This window comes from Oreochromis niloticus, linkage group LG11 (genome assembly GCF_001858045.2).
Source record: "Oreochromis niloticus isolate F11D_XX linkage group LG11, O_niloticus_UMD_NMBU, whole genome shotgun sequence".
In the NCBI taxonomy this organism is placed as follows: Eukaryota; Metazoa; Chordata; class Actinopteri; order Cichliformes; family Cichlidae; genus Oreochromis; species Oreochromis niloticus.
The window spans coordinates 10644248-10665308 of record NC_031976.2 but is presented as its reverse complement, the minus strand read 5'-3'; the positions used below and the strand labels follow the sequence as shown (position 1 = coordinate 10665308).

General features: G+C 40.1%; 2 protein-coding genes across 4 annotated transcripts; one reads left to right on the top strand and one right to left on the bottom strand.

Annotated features, from left to right (window-relative positions):
* The first annotated feature begins 1734 nt into the window (after positions 1-1734).
* cmc1 (C-x(9)-C motif containing 1) lies at positions 1735-9029 on the top strand. Of its 2 annotated transcripts, XR_265994.4 has the most exons (5): positions 1735-1918; positions 2342-2434; positions 7999-8089; positions 8291-8546; positions 8727-9012. XR_265994.4 is itself a non-coding variant. In XM_003443662.5 (4 exons), the coding sequence occupies exons 1-4, from the start codon at positions 1900-1902 to the stop codon at positions 8409-8411; spliced, it is 324 nt and encodes a 107-aa protein (XP_003443710.1). In that variant the 5' UTR covers positions 1735-1899; the 3' UTR covers positions 8412-9029. The 2 variants fall into 2 exon arrangements, 1 of the variants encoding a protein (XP_003443710.1); XM_003443662.5 differs by having other exon boundaries at positions 8291-9029.
* A 684-nt stretch (positions 9030-9713) lies between these two features.
* On the bottom strand, positions 9714-20668 carry azi2 (5-azacytidine induced 2). Of its 2 annotated transcripts, none has more exons than XM_005450585.4 (8): positions 20501-20668; positions 18739-18993; positions 17887-18003; positions 17531-17636; positions 16046-16179; positions 15638-15702; positions 14375-14499; positions 9714-11868 (listed from the first exon to the last, which is right to left on the bottom strand). In XM_005450585.4, the coding sequence occupies exons 2-8, from the start codon at positions 18970-18972 to the stop codon at positions 11429-11431; spliced, it is 1221 nt and encodes a 406-aa protein (XP_005450642.2). In that variant the 5' UTR covers positions 18973-18993; positions 20501-20668; the 3' UTR covers positions 9714-11428. The 2 variants fall into 2 exon arrangements, with proteins under 2 accessions (XP_005450642.2, XP_003443777.3); XM_003443729.5 differs by having other exon boundaries at positions 17537-17636; positions 20501-20667.
* Between the last annotated feature and the right edge of the window lie 393 nt (positions 20669-21061).

Genomic DNA, 21061 nt, shown 5'->3' with positions numbered 1-21061 from the left:
TGGCAACATCTTGATTCTTTTCTTTTTCAACTAGTCTGTAATAGATTTGCTGATGTGCTTGCAATCGCTTTTCTGTTGCATGAATTAATTTTGGCTGAGTTTTCACTGTCAGGCAGATGACCTCAGATTTGAGTTTTTGGTATACTTTGGTATGCAGAAGAGTTCCTGCTTGACTCAGTGACTGCAAGGTGCCCGGGTCCTGTGGCTACAAAACAAGCTTAAATCATCACCCACCACCACCGTGCTGACAGATGGTATGAGGTGTTAGTGCTGTTGTGCTGTATTTGGTTTTCACCAAACATGGTGCTGTGCATTACGGTCAAACAACTCCACTTTATCTGTCCAAAGGGCATTGTTGTGGTTTGTTCAGATGCAATTTTGAAAAGCCAAACTGCGCTGCCATGTTATTTTTAGAGAGAAGAGGCTTTCTCCTGGCAAGCCTTCAAAACAAACCACACTTGTTCAGTCTTTTTTAATTGTGCTGTCATGAACTTTAACATTTAGCATGCTGACTGAGGACTATAGAGTCTGAGATATAGCTCTTGGGGTTTTGGGGGGTTTTTGCAGTTTCTCTCAGGATTGCATTGTGTGATCTTGGGATGAATTTGCTGGGACATCTATATCTGAGAAGATAGTGTTTTCCACTTGTGAGTAATCTTTCTCACTGCAGAGTGATGGACAGATGATTAGAAACAGCCTTATAACCCTTCCCAGATTTATGAGCAATAACTGTTACTAAAATCATTACCGATATCTTTTCTCCTTTCTAATGTGTGAAAACACACCTGACGAAAAAAACTGCCAAAACTTCTGCTGTTAAAAGAGGTGCTTGCACTTGCTTATGATCAGTTAGTGAAGTGCATTTAATTACCCTCCATGGAGGCAGTAAGGGTTTCACAGGAAAAAAGAAGGTACTGCATCTTAATTTTGTTTTAATTTTTGTTAAATAAATAATGACACAGTGTAATATGCTACGTGTTGTAGTTCATCTGGGGTTGTATTTACCTAATTTAAGACCTGTTAAGGACCAAATTATATTTAATATGTTTAGAAATGTAAAAACTTACTGCATTTTTACCATGACTCTATATAGCTTTTTGACAGGCTAATGGAGTTTTAATGTTTATGATCTGTGGTTGCATTGGGGTCTAACAGAAAGTGAAATTTGTTTTTACAGTGCAAAATGTTAATTATGTAATTACTTGTAAAATATAAACATTTAATATCATCATATGATTACATTCCTAAAAATCAGCACATTAGATAAAGAAATATTTTTCTGCATGATATAACTTGCACACCGTTGTTTACAAAGAGCAATTACAGGGAGCTTCACACTCCCAGTAACTTCAATTTGTGAAAAAACATAGAACGTAAAAACTGTCATTTCGTGTCATTTATAATGAAAAGAAAGAAAAAAAAGAAAAAGAAGTGTTTTGAAGCTCTAAATTTATATAGTTATGTTTTCTTCTTGTTTAAGGGTTTTCATTCCACCTTCCATCTAGACCGGAAACTTACTGTGGCTGGTGCAATCACAATTAATCACAGTTAATATTATTAGCATTAGTAGTATTTCCTGAATCGCATTAGTGAATAAGAGATATTTCTAATAATAAAGGCTGTAACTGAGACTGTCTCTTTAACGTGATAAAACATAAGAAATCCCTTTCCTCGGGCTTCAACAGAAATGAGCGTGGAGCTAAACCACCAGCTCCGACAGTAAGCATCGCTCGATCACCTGTAGCCTCCTGCTTCTCCGCTCGCTCTCCGACGCCCAGAGTGACTCTGGGAATTGCAGTTTTTCAGGCCACCATACTACGTCAGCGGAAGTGTTTTGAGCGTTCGCGAGCTAGGTCACATTGATTCAGTGGGGGTAATGTTTTAAGAAAAGTCATCACAATGGAGGCAACAAATGCAGGTATTAAATACCGTAATGCACTCAAATGCTTTTCGTGTATTTCGTGGCATACTTTTAATATAAGCTGTCCGAGTTAGGTCGGTCTTTATTGGCTGTATTGAACTGTAATGGACCTGAGACGCTATAATAACGTTAGCTAAATGCACTTAAAGAGGCTGTCGCGACTTTGAAGGAAAATGCTGAGTTAATTACTCATAAATGAGAACTTCTGTGTCTAGCGTCTCAGTTAATGGTCCCAAACATGCCTCGCCTTTAGCTGCGTGCGGTAATCCGCGTTTAACGACAGTTGAGCACAAGCACGCATGTCTCCCACGTACACCTCTGATAATTAACAGAAAGCATATTCAGTAGGCTTGATGCGGTTGATGCTTATTGTGATGCTTACTTGGTGATACTCATATTTGCTTTGCTCTGCCGTGTCAGAGGAAACCCATCTGAGGCATGTGGAGAAGGATGTGCTGATCCCCAAGAAGATGAGGGAGAAAGCCAAGGAGCTCTGTGCTGACAAGGTTGAAGGTGGGATTTTCTCCTGTCCACACTAAAGTGTCGCTCAGGAATCGAGTTTACACAGCAGGGTCCCTTTTTAAGGAGGCCGTTTTGAACTGTCACAGTTAAGAAACATATGCCAGTTCACCTGAGTGTTACAGTAAGCCATTAGAGTGAACCAGCATACAACTCTGAACCCAAATGGAAAGCAGCCATCATTAAAACGTGTGTGTGTCCACTGCCTTATGTCATACTGTTGTTAGTTTGTTAGAAAAGCAGAGATCTTGGTTAAATCTGTGCCTTAAAGAGACTTCTTTGGTCTTCAGTAAGAACCAGAGTACCAGGAGCTTTGATTGGGATTGACTAGAAAAGTTTGAAAATTCAACTTGCTAACTATAACACTGTGATGCTAGTCAAGAAAACGAGGACAAACATCAACATTTGCCTAATTTCACAATTGGCAGTAAGATGGAAATGGAAGTAATTCAGTCTAACTTGTCTACCTTGTTTTTTGTTTTGTTTTTCTAAATTATTTTGATTTGCCACAGTCGGAAAGGTATAGGTTAAAAATAAAAATGTATTGTAACCAATGGATGTACTGGTAGCTGCTTTATCTTCAGGCCCTGGGTATATCCTGGTTCATGGTGATACTATAGTGATTCAGTTGCACAGTGAGCATTGGTACCTAAAATATCTCAAGTTCTATCAAAACCAAAGTAAAAAGTGAGAGTCCACATATACCATGTGTAGGTCACCAGTCTATCAGAAGGTTAACACAGAGAGATACATTCACACCAATGGCAAATTTACAATCACCAATCACGCCAGAGTATCTGGAAAGAGGGAAGGGTGTAACATTGCTGTTCTTAATTTGTCTTTTAATGCAGGGTTGTCAAACATATGGCCCGCAATACAATTTCATATGTCAAGAGAGACTTTATTTTGTTGGGCAAACCATGCGGCCAGTCACACGCAAAGGCAGATTGGGATTATACCATTATATGAAAGAAAGAAGGAGGGCAAGTTCTGAAGACAGCAAGTGTAGTGGTTCAGGCCATGTACACAGAGACACAGCGAAGCTGGATTTAAATGCAAGCATGTCAGGAAAAAGTGAAGAAATGAGTGAAAACGTAAAGTGAGCAGCATCTGGCTGCATTTCAGTGATCTTGGGTTTCTGAGTGTCTCACAGGCCTGAATGTGCGCTTGAAGCAATTTATAATTCTTAACTTGTTTGATCTGCTGCTCACCACAATCAAGGACAAGCAGAAATTTTGGACTTTTAACTGTATTTTCAAAAGTTTTACAGCTTTTCCTACTGATAAAAACCTCCCTTATGGCCATTCATACTACACAAAGTAATTAAGCAATAAACCTCAATGCTCCCAGTAACAGAGGCAAGAGGGAGATCATCTGCTTTAATGGGATTTGCCACCAGATCTGTTATTTTAATATAGACCCGTGTGGTATCCATAGAAATGTCAGAATCTCAGCTAAAAGCTTACAAAACAATTTCAACAATCACCAAACAGCTAAAATAGTAAACGATTAAAGAGCAGGTAAACAGATTCCACAAAAAGATGTAAACCCAAAGGGTGAATCCCCCCGTTCACCCGACGACATGTACATGAACATGCCGTCAGGTGCTGAAAGCCAACATCTCCCAGATTCCAGAACCTGCAGGTTTCCTCACTCTCCGAACAAAATTTACCTGACCAGCAGCAAAACAAGACCAAAACCCTGCTTCGTGTTTAAAGAAACATTATAATGAATCCTCACTTACTTTTGCTGTCTTGCTTCCACCACGATAAAATCGCACTTCCTGCACAGCTCTATCTCTCTGTGTGCTTCAAGACTAGTTTCCCATCAGAAGTCTCTACTTTCTGCTTTATTTCCTTGCTAATAAGGCACCAGTCTGCCATTGCATACAGTGTTGTTGGCCACTGTTTTGGGGTGTTTTCCCCCCCAAAAAATTATCCCTGACAAGAAAGCCCAACTCCTGCTATTCACAAATTATAACCTTTTGAAAAACAGAAACATTTATGTAATTTACACATGAATTTCTTACAATTTAAGTCCAAAGACTCATGCTGACAGCATGTCACAGCAGCTTTTTCTTTATCACGTAGAAAAACATTTAGATATGTAGCTTCTTTGCACTGAGAGAAAAGGGAGTTTCACCTGTCCGGTCCACTTAAAATCAAAGTGAGCTGTATGTGGCCCTCGTGTTAATGTGAACACAATCTATCAATCTTTTAGAGAAATGACTTGATGTCATTGCAGACACTGAGGGTGAGGTAAAATGTTGTAGCATACGTGTTAATGCTGTTCATGTTACACAGTGGTTAGCTTAGCAACTCAGCAGTATGCACAGGAGACATGCCGGGACATTGGTGTTTCATTGTTTACACAGAATTGATCAGAGGTCTGTGTGAAGCATGATTTGGGCTGGTTCAAGTAACTTCAAGGTTAACCTTTGTTTTTCTGTTTTATGAAGGCGATCATTCCTTACTTGGGTACATCACCGTGGTAACGTGCTGTAGACCTATCCTGTGCTCTAGCAGGGTTAGGGAATCTATCCAAACCTACCTGGCCCTGTGCGAAACATAATTAAACTTTTTAATTTTTTGAGTCCTGTTATATTTGGCGTAAAAATGAACACATCGTTTCATGAAAAGTACCAGCCATCGAACATGGTCTGCGCCTGCTGCTGTTTTAGCACTTGGATGAGTTGCTGCGATTGAGTCATGAATTGTGCTCTCTAACAAATCTTAATATTATAGTTTTATCTTTCTTTTGTAAAGTCAGCTATTCACCTGCTAGTCAGGCTCTCCATTTTTATTGGTCAGATGCTGTCAGCGCCACACCTTTAGTGTGAATGCGCTCGTAGCTAGATTGTTAAACCCTGGCTTTCCTCCCTGACTTAATATCAATAATCACCTTCGTCTTGATGGATGCTCAATCATCCAGGTAAGTAAATCTCCGAAAGTTTATTCTGTTCATCTGGACTTAGCGTTTTCAGTGGGAGAAACGTTTCGCTGACTTCCCAGCCCATTGTTCCTTCAGTGGGCTGGTTTCAGTCATTATGCAAATGTACTGTTTATAAGATTGGGGAATCCTGCAGTCAGCTGAGACTGAAGAAGTCACTTGGATGAGTGACGAAACATTTCTCGCACAGAAAACGCTACAACCCAATGAACAGAAACAACTTTTGGAGAATAATCACCTTCGCGTGACCACTTAGCCTTGTTTCTTATGTTAAGTAAAGCCAGATGAGAGGGGTATCTTGCTTTGTATTTGAGGCCTCGGGGAGCTCATTGAAACATGACAGCAAAACATTTAGACGCCATCAGACTGATAGAAAAGAGTCTGAGAGAGGCTTCAGGAATGGAAGCATAAACTTAGAGTGTTAGTAAAACGTTGTTCTTCAAAATGGGGACTGCATGTGGCGTAGCATGTTGCTGCCCCCATTTTTGTGTCATATTGCAACACTGCATCTTTCCTTCCTCAGGAATTTACTTTACTCTTGACCTTCTTGAATCAGACCCTTCTTCTTCTTTCCAGTATTGAGTAGCAGGCTAATTGGCATGACGGCAGTTGCCTCTTTATCTACACAGACGCACGCACGTACTTGGCTGCACCTCTGCTCCAGTGTGCCCCGTTTACTGCAGCAACACATCAGCCCGACAGTCACGGTTTTATGTGGTTTTTAGAAATCTGATGACAGCTTCTATGAGCTAGGGTGTACTGCTCACACGAGGAGGCAGACAGAGGTGATGGGACATACATGGCTGGGCTGTGGGTAGTGGAAACCCCCCTCACATTACAAGTTTCTCGTCCCACTCATTTTCACACCTTCATCCTCCGCCCTCAATCATCTATTCTGTCTGTTTGTGTCTGCACTACTGGGCTCCTGTGTGTGTGTGCGTCTGTGATTGTGTTTTACAAAGACAGTGCCAAAAAAAAAAACCCAACACAATCTACAAGTATGTTTTCCTGTGTTATTGGTATCTGCATATATGCCTCTGCACACCCCACAGTTGTGTATTGTAGGCTTTGTTGTTCGCGCAGATATGTAGCACTGACCTGTACAGAACTCCTTTTGTAGTTTCACCTGATGAGTTTTCCTACTACGCTGATGATTCACGTCAGGACTCACATGCCTTTCAGAGTCTTAACTTGTTGAACAACCCCCCCATGTTCATTTTGATTACTGTTGTGTTTTTGCAGAGAAGTGATTGGCTGCTAATTGAATTCCTTAAATTTAAAGTCCGGATCACAAAATCAAAAATGTGGAGGAAAGGTGGGGAAACAAAAATGAATGAATGAATAGGTTTTTCATTTTGTCGGTTAGAAATGAATAAATCCTGCTCAACATCCTAACATTTATTTTCTGCCATAACTAATTATGTATAAGGTCTTTTTACACCACATCTTCCTCTAAAGTACCAAGTCTCCCGAAATGTTCAAGCCTCATGCTTCTGCTTTCCACTAACTGCCACTTCTGCGTCGGTAAAAATGGCAAACCGAACGACCTCAAAGCGAAGGTGGCATCACACTTTTCTTCAGAAGGGCCTCTTTTCGCATGAAACCAGTCTCGTAGATTCGTCTCCTTATCCTAACTATTCATGTGCGATCAGAAACGCAGCCTCTATTAGCGCCGTGGGACAGGGATGAGGCGCTCTTTGATTAGATTAGTCGCACAGTTCTGCTTCTCTAAATTGGTTTTGCAGTTAGTCTGCATCCTCGTGAAAGAGTGTGTGATAACCATACTGATGCCACCGATGAAGGTAATTACGATGTCAGCTGTTTGAAGGGGACACAGGGGCAGTGGTTTTAATTAAAGCCTCGAGAAAGAGCTTGCTAACAAGGTGAAGACTCACTCGTCGACACCTTGTTCAGTGCGTTTAATGTGGAAAATACCACTAACAGGGGCATGAAGTCACTGTTGCATCTTTATAGAAGAAGGGCTTCTCGTTTTGGGCTCCAGTTTTATTTTTCGGGCACAGGCACCAGCAATTGATGTTGCCCAGAGAAGAAGGAAGGTAGCAAAGGTTGAACGCATCTAGTAAAACAGCAATTCTTAAACTTAACATTTCTGATAATATCTAGTCTATGATTTCTGGAAAAGCTCCATTTACTTGTTCCGTTATTGTAAATAACCATGTCTATCTCCAGGCCTCACTGGGCACCGTGTTCAGTGTAGCATTACCTATATTTAATTCTTGGGGGCATAGACGTGTGTATATTTGAGGATGGTGGGATGGCTGTTACAGGGCTAATGTGGGAACAGTGCAACCACAGATATAACCACTCTGTGGATAGTACGGTTAAGTTCAGTCCTCATATGAACAAGGAAACATGGGTTTCGGTTTGATAAGAGGCTTGGCAGGGTGACTTCTGACTGGGTTCCTTCTCGTGGAGATGGGACCCGTCTTGGTTTGCTCGTAGCTATTCGTTTTCTTGTTTGCGGTAAAAAGGCAGGCTCTTAATTGTGATTTTTGTTTTGAGGTTACTGTACGCATTGAGCCAGTTTCCCTTTTTCTTTTGTTCATTTGTCCTTTCTGACTTCTACACTCCTCTCCCCCTCCCTCCAGCCTTCAGTCACTGCTGTAAAGAATCTGGTTTCTTCATGGTGTTTAAGTGTCGAGAGGAGAACGCAGCCCTGAAGGAATGTCTGACACGACAGTGAGTACTGTGCGACAACACTCATATAGAAAGGTGGCTCCCCATGTGTTATAACAGAATCACGCCAGTAGCTTTTACACACGCTTGCCTACTCTCTCCCACCCCTGTTGAGTCTCTGAATTGCCGCCTGTAAAGTCTTAGTAATCTCAAAACCTTCCGGTCGCCATCAGTGATGAAGGTCTACCTTTTGTGTTCCACCAGCTACCAGGACCCCGCGTTTTTCGAAGAGTGCAAGCAGGAGTACATTCGAGAGAAGCTGGAATTTGAGAGGACGGGGATTCCAGCCAAGAACACGAAACAAAAACTTCCGACTAGCATGTAAAAAAACAACACAACAAGCTTTATTTTTAAAGTGTACACAGACTTGCGCTCTACCCAGAACTGCAGGATACGTGGCAGTGCTATGGACAAGTGGTTGTATTTCTTGTAAAGCTACATGCTTATACGTGGGGAAAAGGTGAGTGAAATTATTTGGATCATAAAGAGTGATCAGAATGCCACAAATATGTGAATGTACCATGATATAGTAGCCACCTGGAAGAGTTTCAGTGCAGGGCAGCACATGGTGCGCAGCTGTAAACTGAGGGATGCTTTGCACCTGTTGAACCACTTGAACATGTGTCTATTGCTCCTGCAGTGACGGCACGAGTGACGAATCTGCTCAGTTGCCTTTGGCTGGACCCACAGCTTTGAAATTCACCTGCAGAAGTTGTTGTGTATTAACTTACAAAGGATTTGATTTTAAAAAAAAAAGTAATGGAAATCAAAGGGATTTGTACACTAACTTGGAGGTAATAATAAAACCCTGTGTGATCATGTGATTGTTGCAAATAATAAATATTTTGAAAGCAGTAAAGTGTATTTTACATGTAAAGGACAGTCAACATGAAATGTTTCTGATTAAAGGTTTAATATCTGCTTAACTCCGTCAGACTTAAAAGATGTGTTTTTATGATGGTTTGCATTTTTCAGCAGTAAAATGAAAATTTAATTTGTTTATTTAGTGCATTCAAAAGCAGGACCAACAGGACAACCAGACTAACTGTAAAATTGTAAAAAAAAAAAAAAAGAAAAGCTACAGCTGACTCAGTTTATGTTCTTTTACCTCCACTGGCTAAATTAAGTTTAGGGCATACTTCTTTTTTTTTTCCATTAATAATTTTTTTGTTATGTTTATAATAAGAACCAATTTATCGTTAGCAACCAGCATAAGCATGTATTGTGTATGATCTAGAACTGCTTACGTACTAATTGCATTACAAACATGACCATGTTTAACATGACAATAGCCTGGGATTAAGGTTGACAGTGTAAAATTCTATTATTTTTTAACATTTTTTCCCCTCCACACCTCTACAGGAAAAATTTAGTCTCTAGAAACTAAAATTTTGTTTGAAATCGTGATGCAGGATTTCAAATTTAAGATAATTTAGAAAAAAACAACTTTTTTTTTTTAACATGGATGTGTCAATTCATCATTTAGGCTTTGTGGTAACGAAAAGGGCTTGCTGTCCCTTTGCAGATATTTAGCTTTAAAAATGATTTCACCATTGTAGCTTTATGTGTTCAGTTTTAATAAACCACATAACGTCATGCTTGAAATGAAAACAGCGCAACCTCACGGTGTCGATTCCTTTCATTCATTTATTCGATCACATTTACAAACAGTTGGAAGTGCAGTAAATCTAAAATATAATCCATATCTACTGTACATTGCATTTTGGTTTGCAAATTGTTTACAGAAGTATGAAACTACTGCTGTAAAATAACATTTCTTAGAAATTAAGAACAAAAGACCACAGTCATGATACAGATAAGAAAAAACTAAAAGAAAGAAACTTACCCATGGGCCTTTGTGCTTTGTGCACCTATTTGTTAAGTCACATCTCATATTTAATCAGGTTATTATATTATTGTGTTGCCCCCAGCACAGGTAGCTCTTAGACATATCAGCATCTTGGGGGAGAAAAAGCAAAAGCTATGTTTTGGAGTGTATAACCATGTTTGGCAGAGTACTGAAGCCCACCATATACATTTATACAGATATGCACATTTTTCTCTGTTTCTTCTGTTTATTTGGTCTAAAAATCATTCAGTGCCCTTAGTTTTTACTTTTTCACTCTTGGGAGACCAGTGAGAGACTACCCTCAGTGCTAAACAGCAGGATTAACAATCAGCACAGTGCATAGTTCACATTTTCTAATGTTCAAAATGATGTGTGCCTAGTGTATGCGGCGCATTCCGCGAGTCCTTCAAAATAAATGGCGTGCTAAGAAACCAGCAATTCACAGCCTTACATCTACATGTCACTTCAGAGGTGAAAAAAGAAAGCAACACAATAGATGGTGTTGTCAGATACCAGACAGACTTGAGTTGTGAAGGTTATGAGAAATCATTGAACCTTCTCTGTCACCTATGATGGGGTCATAGTTAAGAAAGCAATACCTTTTATTAGATTAAGATCTTATATGTTTAGATAAAGTAAGTAGGCAAATTCCCCAAAAAAGGAAAGGCAGATTCAGTAAGCATGGGTAGATTACTTTGATATTAATCCACAAGGGCTTCAGTAAAAAGAAAACTTAATTAGCATTTCAAATTTGGAACCAAAACCTGTAATTATCCTACAGTCAGTGTATGTATGTCTGTCTTCACCGTACAAAAACAAACACATCAACTCCTCCTACCAACACATCTCCTTCACATGACCATTAGACAAACATGGAACTACATACCTTCTGTAATTTACAGTGATCAAATGTAAAAAGACTTGCATTGGAGGAAGTACAGTTATACAAATTCTAGCACTATGCTGTGGCTCCAGTGATCAACAGCCACAGTTTATGGTGGAAGAGGCCCTATGATGAAATACAGATACAGGCACACTGTTGAATGTGAATATACACACGCACGCACGCGCATGTGCTCACACACAAATTAAACTGCTTGTATGCATACTTGCACACAGTTATGCATGCGCATACAAGGACACAAACATGGACGAACTATTCTGTTGAGGATTTCTCATCAACTTTTTCTCTGCAAAGTCAGAAATGTTCACCGATGCGGTGAGCAGAGATGGCAGATAAATGAGTTTAAAGTCTTTACCTCAAAAAAAAAAGAAAAAGGCCTCATCTGGCCTCGTTTAGTTCCCACAACCAGGAGGTCCAGTCTCATCCGCCCCACAAAAGTGGTCTTATCACGTTAAGGCAGGTAAGGTGGTAGCTATGTGGCAGGGTTGGAGAGTTTAGTCATTGTTCCATTTGTTTACGTTCCATCAAATTTCTACCATTTATTTATCTTCCAATAAATTATTAATCATCTGTTCTCCCACTGTACTTCTTAATAAGGCTTGGCCCAATCTGTATGGGGAGGGCTCCTGGGGCTGCAGTTTCCCATTGAGGACGAGGAGTTGGACGCAGCGGAGTGTCCCTCCCAGAACATGGCGTCACTGGGCTTTGGGGGACTGGGGAAGGATCGTGAACTGTCATCCAGAGAGGCCTGGTTCAGGGGAGGCGGGGGCAGTACAACGGAGCAGGCGTCGCTCCCAACCAGACCCTCTCCCGTACAACTCTGGTGGGGCCAGGGGCCGTTGTACCAGCATTCCTCCCTCAGACTATCTGGCAGCAGGGTGCCTGAGGGGCAGCCGGTGGGGGGCAGGGGCGGCCAGAGCATGAGGGCAGTGGGGGGCGCTGGGGGACGAGGCACTGATGGCCGAGGAACTGGGGGGTGGTTGTTCTTTTCCACGTCGTCCAGACACTGGACGGGAACTGTTGAGGCAGCTGCAGGAAGAGAGGAGGGTGGGTGCAAGAAAAAAAAGGATGAAAAACGAGGGTAAAAGACAATCAAACGTTAGATGTGGTTGCACAAAACTGCATTTATCTAGTGAGACCTGCACAGACAATCACTGCATGGATTGTGGCAATGTCCGTAAAAGAAGCACAGATATTAGTGGCAATTGATTTAATTACCTTTTCTATCATTTTGGTGATACTTCAGTAACAAAGTTCACTGTTGATTTAGCGACACTACTAGCTTTCAGTCATCACCGCCAGGTACTGAAATCCTTACATAACGAATAAACAAATGCTGCCTGCCTTCACATTATACATATTTACATGCGATATGTCACTTAGACCAATGGTTCTTAATATTTAGAATGGCGAGCCTTCCATGACGTTGGAAATATTAAATAAAGATTAACCGATCTGACAGATCTTAAGTGGTGATTTTTGGCTGAATGCTATAAATTTGCAAAACCCTGCATGACTCCAAGATGGTTTATTTTAGTAAATCTGGGAACTTTAAAAAAAAAAAAAAATTATTGCGCTTATTAGCAGTGTTTTACTAGACAGTAAAGGTGGTTGTTTTAATGAATTTCTTTAGCAAATAAAAATAGCGTGTTTTCTGTCATTTTAACTAAATGATGTCGGCAGCACAAATGAAATGCTCTTTCCTCACCCAGCTAAACATGTCTTTTTTTTTTTTTTTTTTTTTTTTTTTTTTAAATTTAGCACTGAGATAACAAGTCTGTATTTCTTTTCTTTTTTTTTAACAAGTGGATTAAACTTTGGTTTCTAAAGCGGTTAAAAAAAAAACTAAGCTCTGATCTCTAACTGTATAATAGACCTCAGTGTAAAAACAGAACCGGAGTAAAAATCGCACCCTGTGCAGCAGGCGGCGAGTTCCACAATGAAACCTTTGCACCATGTAAAAGTCACCGCTTGGGAATCAGTAAATAACAAAAGCAATAATTAGATTTTGTCCTCGAGAACAAAACCTAAACAGACCTGAACGCACAAACACATTTTCTTTCATTTCATACAAAGCATATCCTTACACAAATCACATGTCCTAATCTCACACAGACACATCATTGCTTTGCTTTCAAATCATCATCTTGAGCGAATAATAAAGTTTAAATGAGAGTATCTGCTCCTGCTTTTTTTTTTTTCCATACCTCTCTCCATCCACACATCTATCCATCCATCCCTCCCTGCTATGCTTCCAAGAGATGGTCTCCTGAGTCTAGGATTTGAATAAAAGTGATTCCAAAGGAGGAACATTAGAAGAATACAGATACACAGTATGACTGAATAAATACATAGCACACCCCCCTCCTCCCTCTACCCCGCTCCATTTCTTTTGCCGCTCCTGCTTTCCTCATTTCACTCCATCTGCTTCATCTAAGTTACAGGATTACCCTCTTATTCAGTGGAATAAATAGGGCAAGATTTATTTTCTTGCCATATTTCGTTCTAATTTTCACCTCCTGGTCTCCTCTTCTGACACTCCGAGGGAATCGACAACAGAGGTAATCCCTCCTAGGGTAGCATACATCATCACAGAGGGAGGGGAATGGAAGGATAGACCATTTCATGATGTCCTTTATCAAAGTGTTGGAGGACTTTGATAATATCCACAGTCTTATCACACTCTTATACAAACTGCAAAAAGAAGCAGGAGGAGAAAACTTCTTGGGAGGGGGAAAAAAACACTCCCGTTACTGAACAGAAGCAGTTCATTAGTTTCCCTGTTGTAATTACTTCAAGTGCTCATTAACAGTGTTAGATCAGCTAAATGTGTTTGTCTCTCTATTAATTAACTCTGTAGTTACATCTACATACAATTGTTGCAATTTGTTTTCTTAATCTTTCATCATTTGTCCTCGCTTCTTTAATAAGTTGCAAGCTTTTTTAAGGGGCTTGGGTAAGAACTGCATGTGTGTGCAGATGTGACGTACAACAACAATGTAGGGTTTGAGTTTTTCTTTTTAAGGGCCCTCTATGGGAGGTGGACTCTGCTTTGCTAATATAATGGCATGGGGAAAAGAATGAAAAACACACTGAGGTTGAATCAGATGTAAAGCAGATCAAATGCAAAAGCTTAAATAAAATATATAAATATTGGGAAAAAATGAAATATGATAAGAACAGGATAAATATTTAAGAAAATGTCAAATAAAACAAACAAAAAGTATTACCTGGTTTCTGAAGGGAATGATATAAATGTCAATTATTTTTAGGGTAAAGACATGAAGAGACTGAATACATTTTTTATGGTTGCTTTTAGGAGGTTCATTTGGGTGGTGACCTACACGACAATGCATTAATGCTATAAAGGAGACTCCTCACTGTACAGGAGCTGAGGTTGGGTGAAAAGGATGCAGTGGAGCACAGTTGATTATCACACACACTGAAACAGACATTAAGCATGGGATGATTTGTATTCAGATACCAACTGTGGCGCAATCCTGAGCTCACTCACATTTCTGCAGATGTGCCTCACCTTGTCGCGTCTCACTGATCAGTGGCCTGAGTTTCCTAATCAGGCCTGTTTGGTGCTTCAGCTCTGAATGGAGACGGCCGACCTCAGAACACAGAGCTTTGTATGTCTGCTGCATGCTCTTCTCCCTACACAATAAACAAAGCATTTCACTTAAATGCAAGTTTCCTCAAAGCTGGTGTTAGAAACACCCAACTGTCAGACAGGATCTTGTGGTAAATATCATGAGCAGCTATAGAGTACGCTCAGGAAAAGGAAATAATTTAGAAGAATCTTATCCTGAAGTCAAATTCACCTGTTCACTGAAATTTCACAATGTCAAAATGGCACCCATCATGTCAATTTTAGTCAAAATTAGTGGATTAAATGTACATATAAGATTAATTTATTAAATAAATTATAGACATACTAAGGTGATCATGTGCTTCTTTGCTAACACAATTAATATCACTGAATACAGTCAGACAATACTTAAGAGGAAAAACAACAACAGAACTGCTTCAGACAGTATTGGTCGATTTGATGTTTAATCAGCCAATAACCTTATCTGTATTACAAACAAAAAGAAATAAAAACAGTGATGTATTTAAGGATGGCAACGTCTACAAAACAGTCTTATCCACACCTTTTATAAAGATGCAAAATCTATCAGCACTTGTTTTGAGACCTAACACCCGCCTCACACAGCAAAAAACATGAACAGAAAGCCTATGGCGGAAAAACTACAGGTTTTTGTGGTGCTTAAAATAATTAAAAAGGTAGACAAATTATAAAATTTTCTTTTTTAATAAATGTTAACAAAATGAATTCCATACAGACGTTATGCATGTCAAAATTCTGGACTTAAATTTGACTTGTGTTGAGCACCCAAGTTTAGGGTCTAGCTCTTCATATAATTTTGAGGTTACCTACACATCATACTGCAGACATGCATGCAGTCTATGATGAGCAGATTCATAACGCTGCACCCTCCTCTAGTGGCCAAACAGGACAAGTACAATTGAAACTGTGGCCATACAGAGCACTGCATTCACAAGCTTTAGCTTTCAAAGCAAAGACATAAAAACAGTATATTCTGTAGTTTCGTGTAAACAGTGTTCCTACCTGATTCTCTGTAGTTTCATCAGGGCGGATCATTTAAAACTGATTTTTTGCATAAGACTGTGCTTTAGGCAAGACTTCCCATCTACTGACAGTTGCTTTGTAACTAAAGATTATAGAAATTATGGTTGGGCACTTTTTAATGATATTCATAAAACACTATACCTTGCATTATACTTTGCATCACAGGTCTGGTCCAAGTCTGGTCCGTTAAGGCCATGCGGCTCCCCCTAAAACAGAGTTAAGTTATGCAAAACAGAGAGTGGAGGTGCAGTCTCTTGGTTGTTTCTGACAACCCCCCCCCCCCCAAAAAACAAACAAATCTGCATCCTCCACTCCACAACAACTCACACCTATGTCCGTCTGTCTTTTAAGAGTTCATCTCCCAACTGTTAAAGATGTAGCATACCCACCCTGGCTTCGTCTTCACTACTGTGTCACCCTGTCTCCCTCTGCGCTAACACCTCTACCGATTTCTCCTCCTTTTTTTATGCCAGAAGAGCGTCTCTCATCTCAAGTCCCCCCTCCGTCTATCCTGTTCTCTGAAACTCTTTCTTCCCCTGTTTCACTCACCGCACTTCTCTCTAGTAGCCGATTGTTCTCCAGTGTCACCCTCTCCAGCTCTTCCTGCAGTTTGTGGATCTTTAGCTCAGTGTTGAGCCTTTCCACCGGCCAGGAGTCCTGAGAGCTGTTCAGGCTCTTCATCACTGTGGACAAGCACGCAGAAAAACAGATGGAATTTGTGTTACAAATGGTACAAAAGGCCTAATTAATTAAAGACACTGACTTTTACACTTTTACCGACCAAATATTTCAACATCAGTTTAATCATAGAGCCAAATTTTACATTTACATTTTAATAGAAAAGCCTAATGGAAATATTTTAGGAAAACCTGATTCTGAAGTCGAGGAATTAGACAGTATGGAAGTAAAGGAGAATGGCACATGAGTCAAAATACTCAAGCCTGTCCTGTATTTAAGTTGTACTTGAATCAACATATATGTTATATATAACCACAAAAATGCCAAATGTACTTAGAGTATTGCAACACAAAAATGTTATCATATCATTTAAATCAGGTTGCTGGATTTTTTCCCCTACTGACTATATGACACTATTTATTCTTCCAGTACTGTATTAGATAAAAGTGTTGAAATAAATGTATTTTTTACTCTGTTACTAATCACATTCTGGATGTCAAGGGGCCCTCTCAGCTCTAGGAGGATGTAAGTGTACCCTTTGGGATATTACAATTAGTTCTCGTTATTTGAAAATGATACGATTTTGCTGGTTTCGTCAGACCTTCAACATTGCCTGCAATGGTTTTCAGTGTGAAGTGGGTAGAATAAGAGGCTACCAAAACAACTGGTGTTTGAGTAAAGAATCTGAGAACCATGCCATGTTCATGACTGAGCATAAAATGGATTGACAGAAGCGCTGGTGCTGTGTCAGATGTAATGCAGGGGATGCTGGAACATGAATGACTGTTAATGCGCTTTAATGGCCGCAAGCTTCCGTTACAGAATAAGAGAAGTTACTTTCCTCTGAAGGGTGGCTGGTTAAGCAGGTGAGACATCCAGATCGAGAACAGACTAGAGTATCTGCAACTCCACTTCAAACAGGTGCCAGCTGAGATTTTTCAAACTTCTCATCAGGTTGTCGCTTGGAGGTATAATCGGAACAGCCAACTAGTAGGTGATCCCAAGGTAGACCAAGAGCTCATAGAAGAGATAATATAGCTTCTATGGTTTGAAAACATGTGGCAGGAGAGGGACGTCTGAACTAGCTGAAATACTCTATTGCTACCGTGGCTTAACTCATGAAAATTGATGGATGGACATATTTTAAAGAGCAGATTATTACTTCGATTGTCCGACATAGCTAATTATCAAACAATTTCAGTCCTTGAATTTAATATAATTAAAATTCAGGAACAGGATTCTTTTCCTTGTGTTTCATCCAAATCTCATGTGCTCTAAATGTCCATTATCTGTTTCATCAGAGGACAGAACCATTTCCACTGAACAGTTCAGAGACAGCAGGCCTGTGTACTCTACCTGTACCTTGGCTGGTGTCCATTTCTGTCCTCAGCTGAAGCAGCTCCACCTCTTTGGTGTGAAGCTGCTCCATCAGAATCCTTTCTCTCTCACTCGACTCCCTTTTCTGACGGAGGAAAAAAAAACAAAAAAACAAAACAGACAGTGAGCCAAAGAGCATGAAGGCAGAGTCAGTGTATTTAAAACAATGTTTCAAACTCTTACTTTTGCAGTCCCAGGTGGGCAAAAAAAACCAAACTCTCTTTATTATCCTTATACTTGAAAATAAGCTACTGTCAGGTTTGGAACACATTAAGCCTTTAAGCTTGGCTGCACTGTTAGTTTATGAGATGTTCAGATTAATCAGTAAAACGCACCAGTTTGTTAAGCTCCATCTGCAGGTCTTCCTTCTCTATATAGATACCTCGGTAAGCACTGAAGGCCTTGTTCACGTACTGGGGCCCCTCTGATGAATGAGCATCTGGCCTGAAAAGCTACAGTGGTGAAAGAAGAAATAACAGAGAAGAAAGCAGAGGAGGGAAAAAAAACTGTTCAATTTAAAATCTTGCGGTAGGAAGTCACTTTCCTCTCACCACATCCTATCTTGATGGACCAAGTGCTGCAGCACATAAAACTAAAACTGACAGATATTAAACAAACAAGCTCGTGCTCTGCCCACATGTTGTGCCCAACTTTCGCTTCGGTCTGCAATTGGTATTAAGACCTTTGCTGTTCAAATAACTCTCTCTCTCATTATATCCGTTTTACTGGATCCTTTGTTCTTAATTCCAATTTCAAGAGCCTTCTTCTCTGCTGAATATGAGCACAGTGTTTACCAAAGACACACTTCTCCAGACCTCCTTTCTTTTTTAAACACAGCACATTTATTTCTCATTGTTGGTTTTGTTTTTTTTTCTGTTTTGACAACAGACCAACAATATTAATGATGCTGACATGCATACACTTTTTTTTTTTTTTTGCAGTGAGGTGCTAAATTTTCTGACTTTTCTAAACTCTAAGTATTTTGTGTTTGTCCATCATTCTGAAGTTGTGCACAATAGAAAAATCATTCATCTTTGTTCACAGGTCACCCTTTGTAAACATTGCTCTCTGGTTGTTTAGACAGCATGATAAGCTCTATGTTCTTAAACTTTGTCCCTCTCTCTCTCTTTTCTATCCCCATCTTCCCTTTGTTGTGCCATCCTCCTACTCTACTCTTCCATCTATACCTTGTCTTCAAGCTGCTTCACTCTCTTCTTCAGCAGGGCATTGTCTCGCTCTGTCTCTCTCAGCCTCTTTTTGATGTCCTCGTATGCCGTGACCAGGGCAAAGTGGGAGGCGACCGATTCGTCACCGGCACACACCGACACAGGACTCTCAGCAGCAGTGGTGTAGGCTGTCTCATGTTTAAGGATGCAAATGTCATCATCCACTGCTGGGGAATCCATACCTACACAGGCCATATTCTGAGGCAGATAGAAGACCTGGGGGATACATGAAGAACTTCTTTAAATATCCTATATTTGTGTGAAGAAAAACAAAGTCAAACTATATTAGATTTATTATCATATTAAGAAATAAATATTTTCTATATTATCCAACCAACAGTCTACACTGTCAACTTGTTCTATTCATTCATAAGGCATTTAATGTCTGTAAGTAGAATTCTCCTAACAGTCAATGGTCTTTTTAAACCACAGTTTCACAAAAGAAGAAAGCCCCGCCAGAGGTTGACGTCAGAAAACCCCTAAAGACAACGAGTGGTTTTTAGCAGCATTAGCAAAACATTTCAGTTTATTTTGCCATGCAAAATCAGTTCGTTCACACATTTCATGCAATTTTTGTGCTGGTGCTTCCTATTACACTTGGGCACTTGACACTGGAATTACATGATTTTGATTTAACACCAGGGACGAATGTACTTGGAAGGTAGGTCCTCTTCAATTACCAACACTGAACAATAAAGAAGGAGTCAGATCTGTAATAGTCTACAAAAGATCTACCCCCCCAAAAATGCAATTTGCAATGTGTGATTTCCTTAACATGTACCTAACATTGTGTACATCAAGTTCCTGGCCTATGGGTTTGAATGCGAGGCTGAAAAAGAATTTCTCAAAAAGAAACTAATTCTGCACATTTACAAAGAAATATCTCACACTGCCTTGAATGCCTTTGTTAAAGGAAGTGCCAGCAGAGCTGACTTCCAGGAACGATATGAGTGTTTCGGTAAAGCTACTTGACATATCCCCCACACCCTCCTGGATAATTTCTGCTCGGAGTAGCTCGGTTTCACAGACGGTGCAGCTTCTTGATGATGTCAGCATGCAATGATGCAGCAAACACACAGGAGCCAAGTTTTTATCACTAAAGGCCTAAGCCTTTAGAAAAATAAGTTTAAGCAGAGTTACCGAACAGTTTGCTAGACCCGCGGAGATTAATAGAAACGGAGAAATAGAGAGAGAGAAAAAGGAAAACTGATGACTTTGACGACAGTCGGCATGAAAGCGAAAGCGACCCACAACAAGTACTTAAAAACGAAAGTGGACGTGAATCCAAAACAAGGCAAGAAGAGCGACGTAATTCCGTTAAGACTTCTCCATGTAAAACAGGAAAGCTAACAGCTAAAAAGCTAATCTCAGCTGAAAAAACACAATCTTCCACACAAAGCGACAGCAACAAACATCTATAATCGTTCTGAAAACAATCAATGAATTTCGCCTGTATACAAAGCTAACGTTACGCCGTTAGCTTCCGCGAACAGTGCTGACAAACGCCAAACAACCCTGACGTCCGGTTGTGAAACAGCCTACAATAAGAATAACACAACAATTAAGCAACGGTCTTTAGAGAAACATAAATACATATCGACAGCTACGCGCATCAAAATGATTGATATATTATGATGATAACGGCTAGCTATGCTTGGCTAACGTCTTCTGGCTAGGTGCAGAAAAAGGAGACGATTATTTTTTACTCTCGACTTTCAGTTACCGTGTTAAACGCTGTCCTCAGTTAGGTATCGACTGGCCACATAGGACTGTCATTTAATTTGGAAAAAACAAGAGCTGTTTCAAGGAGAAAACAAAGAGACAAGGCTCGACACTGGTGCCGTGTCTCGACTGAACTGACAGGTGAGAAAAACAAAAACTTCCGGGAGTCACTCCGCTGCTTAAGTCCTTTCAAAGTAAAAGCACAGTCTTAAAACGCGTGTGCACTTTCTCGCACACTGTTACGATCACCATAACTCCCATTATCCTTTTCTCAATATATGCATAGCACACGCTTCATAAATTCTGCCATAAAAATGTAAATATTTGCTTCATGTTCTATATTTCCAGCCTTGCAGGTTTCTCATATGAAAACGCTGCAACTCTAAACATGCCACATGTCACAAGCACACTCGAGGGTTGAAGGCACTTCCTCTCCCCTCCTAAAATCTCCAGCAGCAAATGATGAAGTATTTGCTGCAACTAAGTATCTGAAAAACTCAGATTTAGGGCTTGGTCTAGAGGTGCTTTGCTGCTTCAGGATCTGGGCATCTTGCTGTAATTA

Bases quoted from the DNA above. Each gene is read 5' to 3' on its own strand.
- azi2 (XM_005450585.4), bottom strand. From the start codon at position 18,972: ATGGCCTGTGTAGGTATGGATTCCCCAGCAGTGGATGATGACATTTGC. The intron at 17,637-17,886 runs GTGCGTTTTACT...TTCCTCCGTCAG, and splicing joins AGATGGAGCTTAACAAACTG to AAAAGGGAGTCGAGTGAGAG. The intron at 15,703-16,045 runs GTGAGTGAAACA...ACTCTGTTTTAG, and splicing joins GGCTACTAGAGAGAAGTGCG to GGGGAGCCGCATGGCCTTAA.
- cmc1 (XM_003443662.5), top strand. The intron at 2,435-7,998 runs GTGGGATTTTCT...CCCTCCCTCCAG, and splicing joins CTGTGCTGACAAGGTTGAAG to CCTTCAGTCACTGCTGTAAA. The intron at 8,090-8,290 runs GTGAGTACTGTG...GTGTTCCACCAG, and splicing joins AAGGAATGTCTGACACGACA to CTACCAGGACCCCGCGTTTT.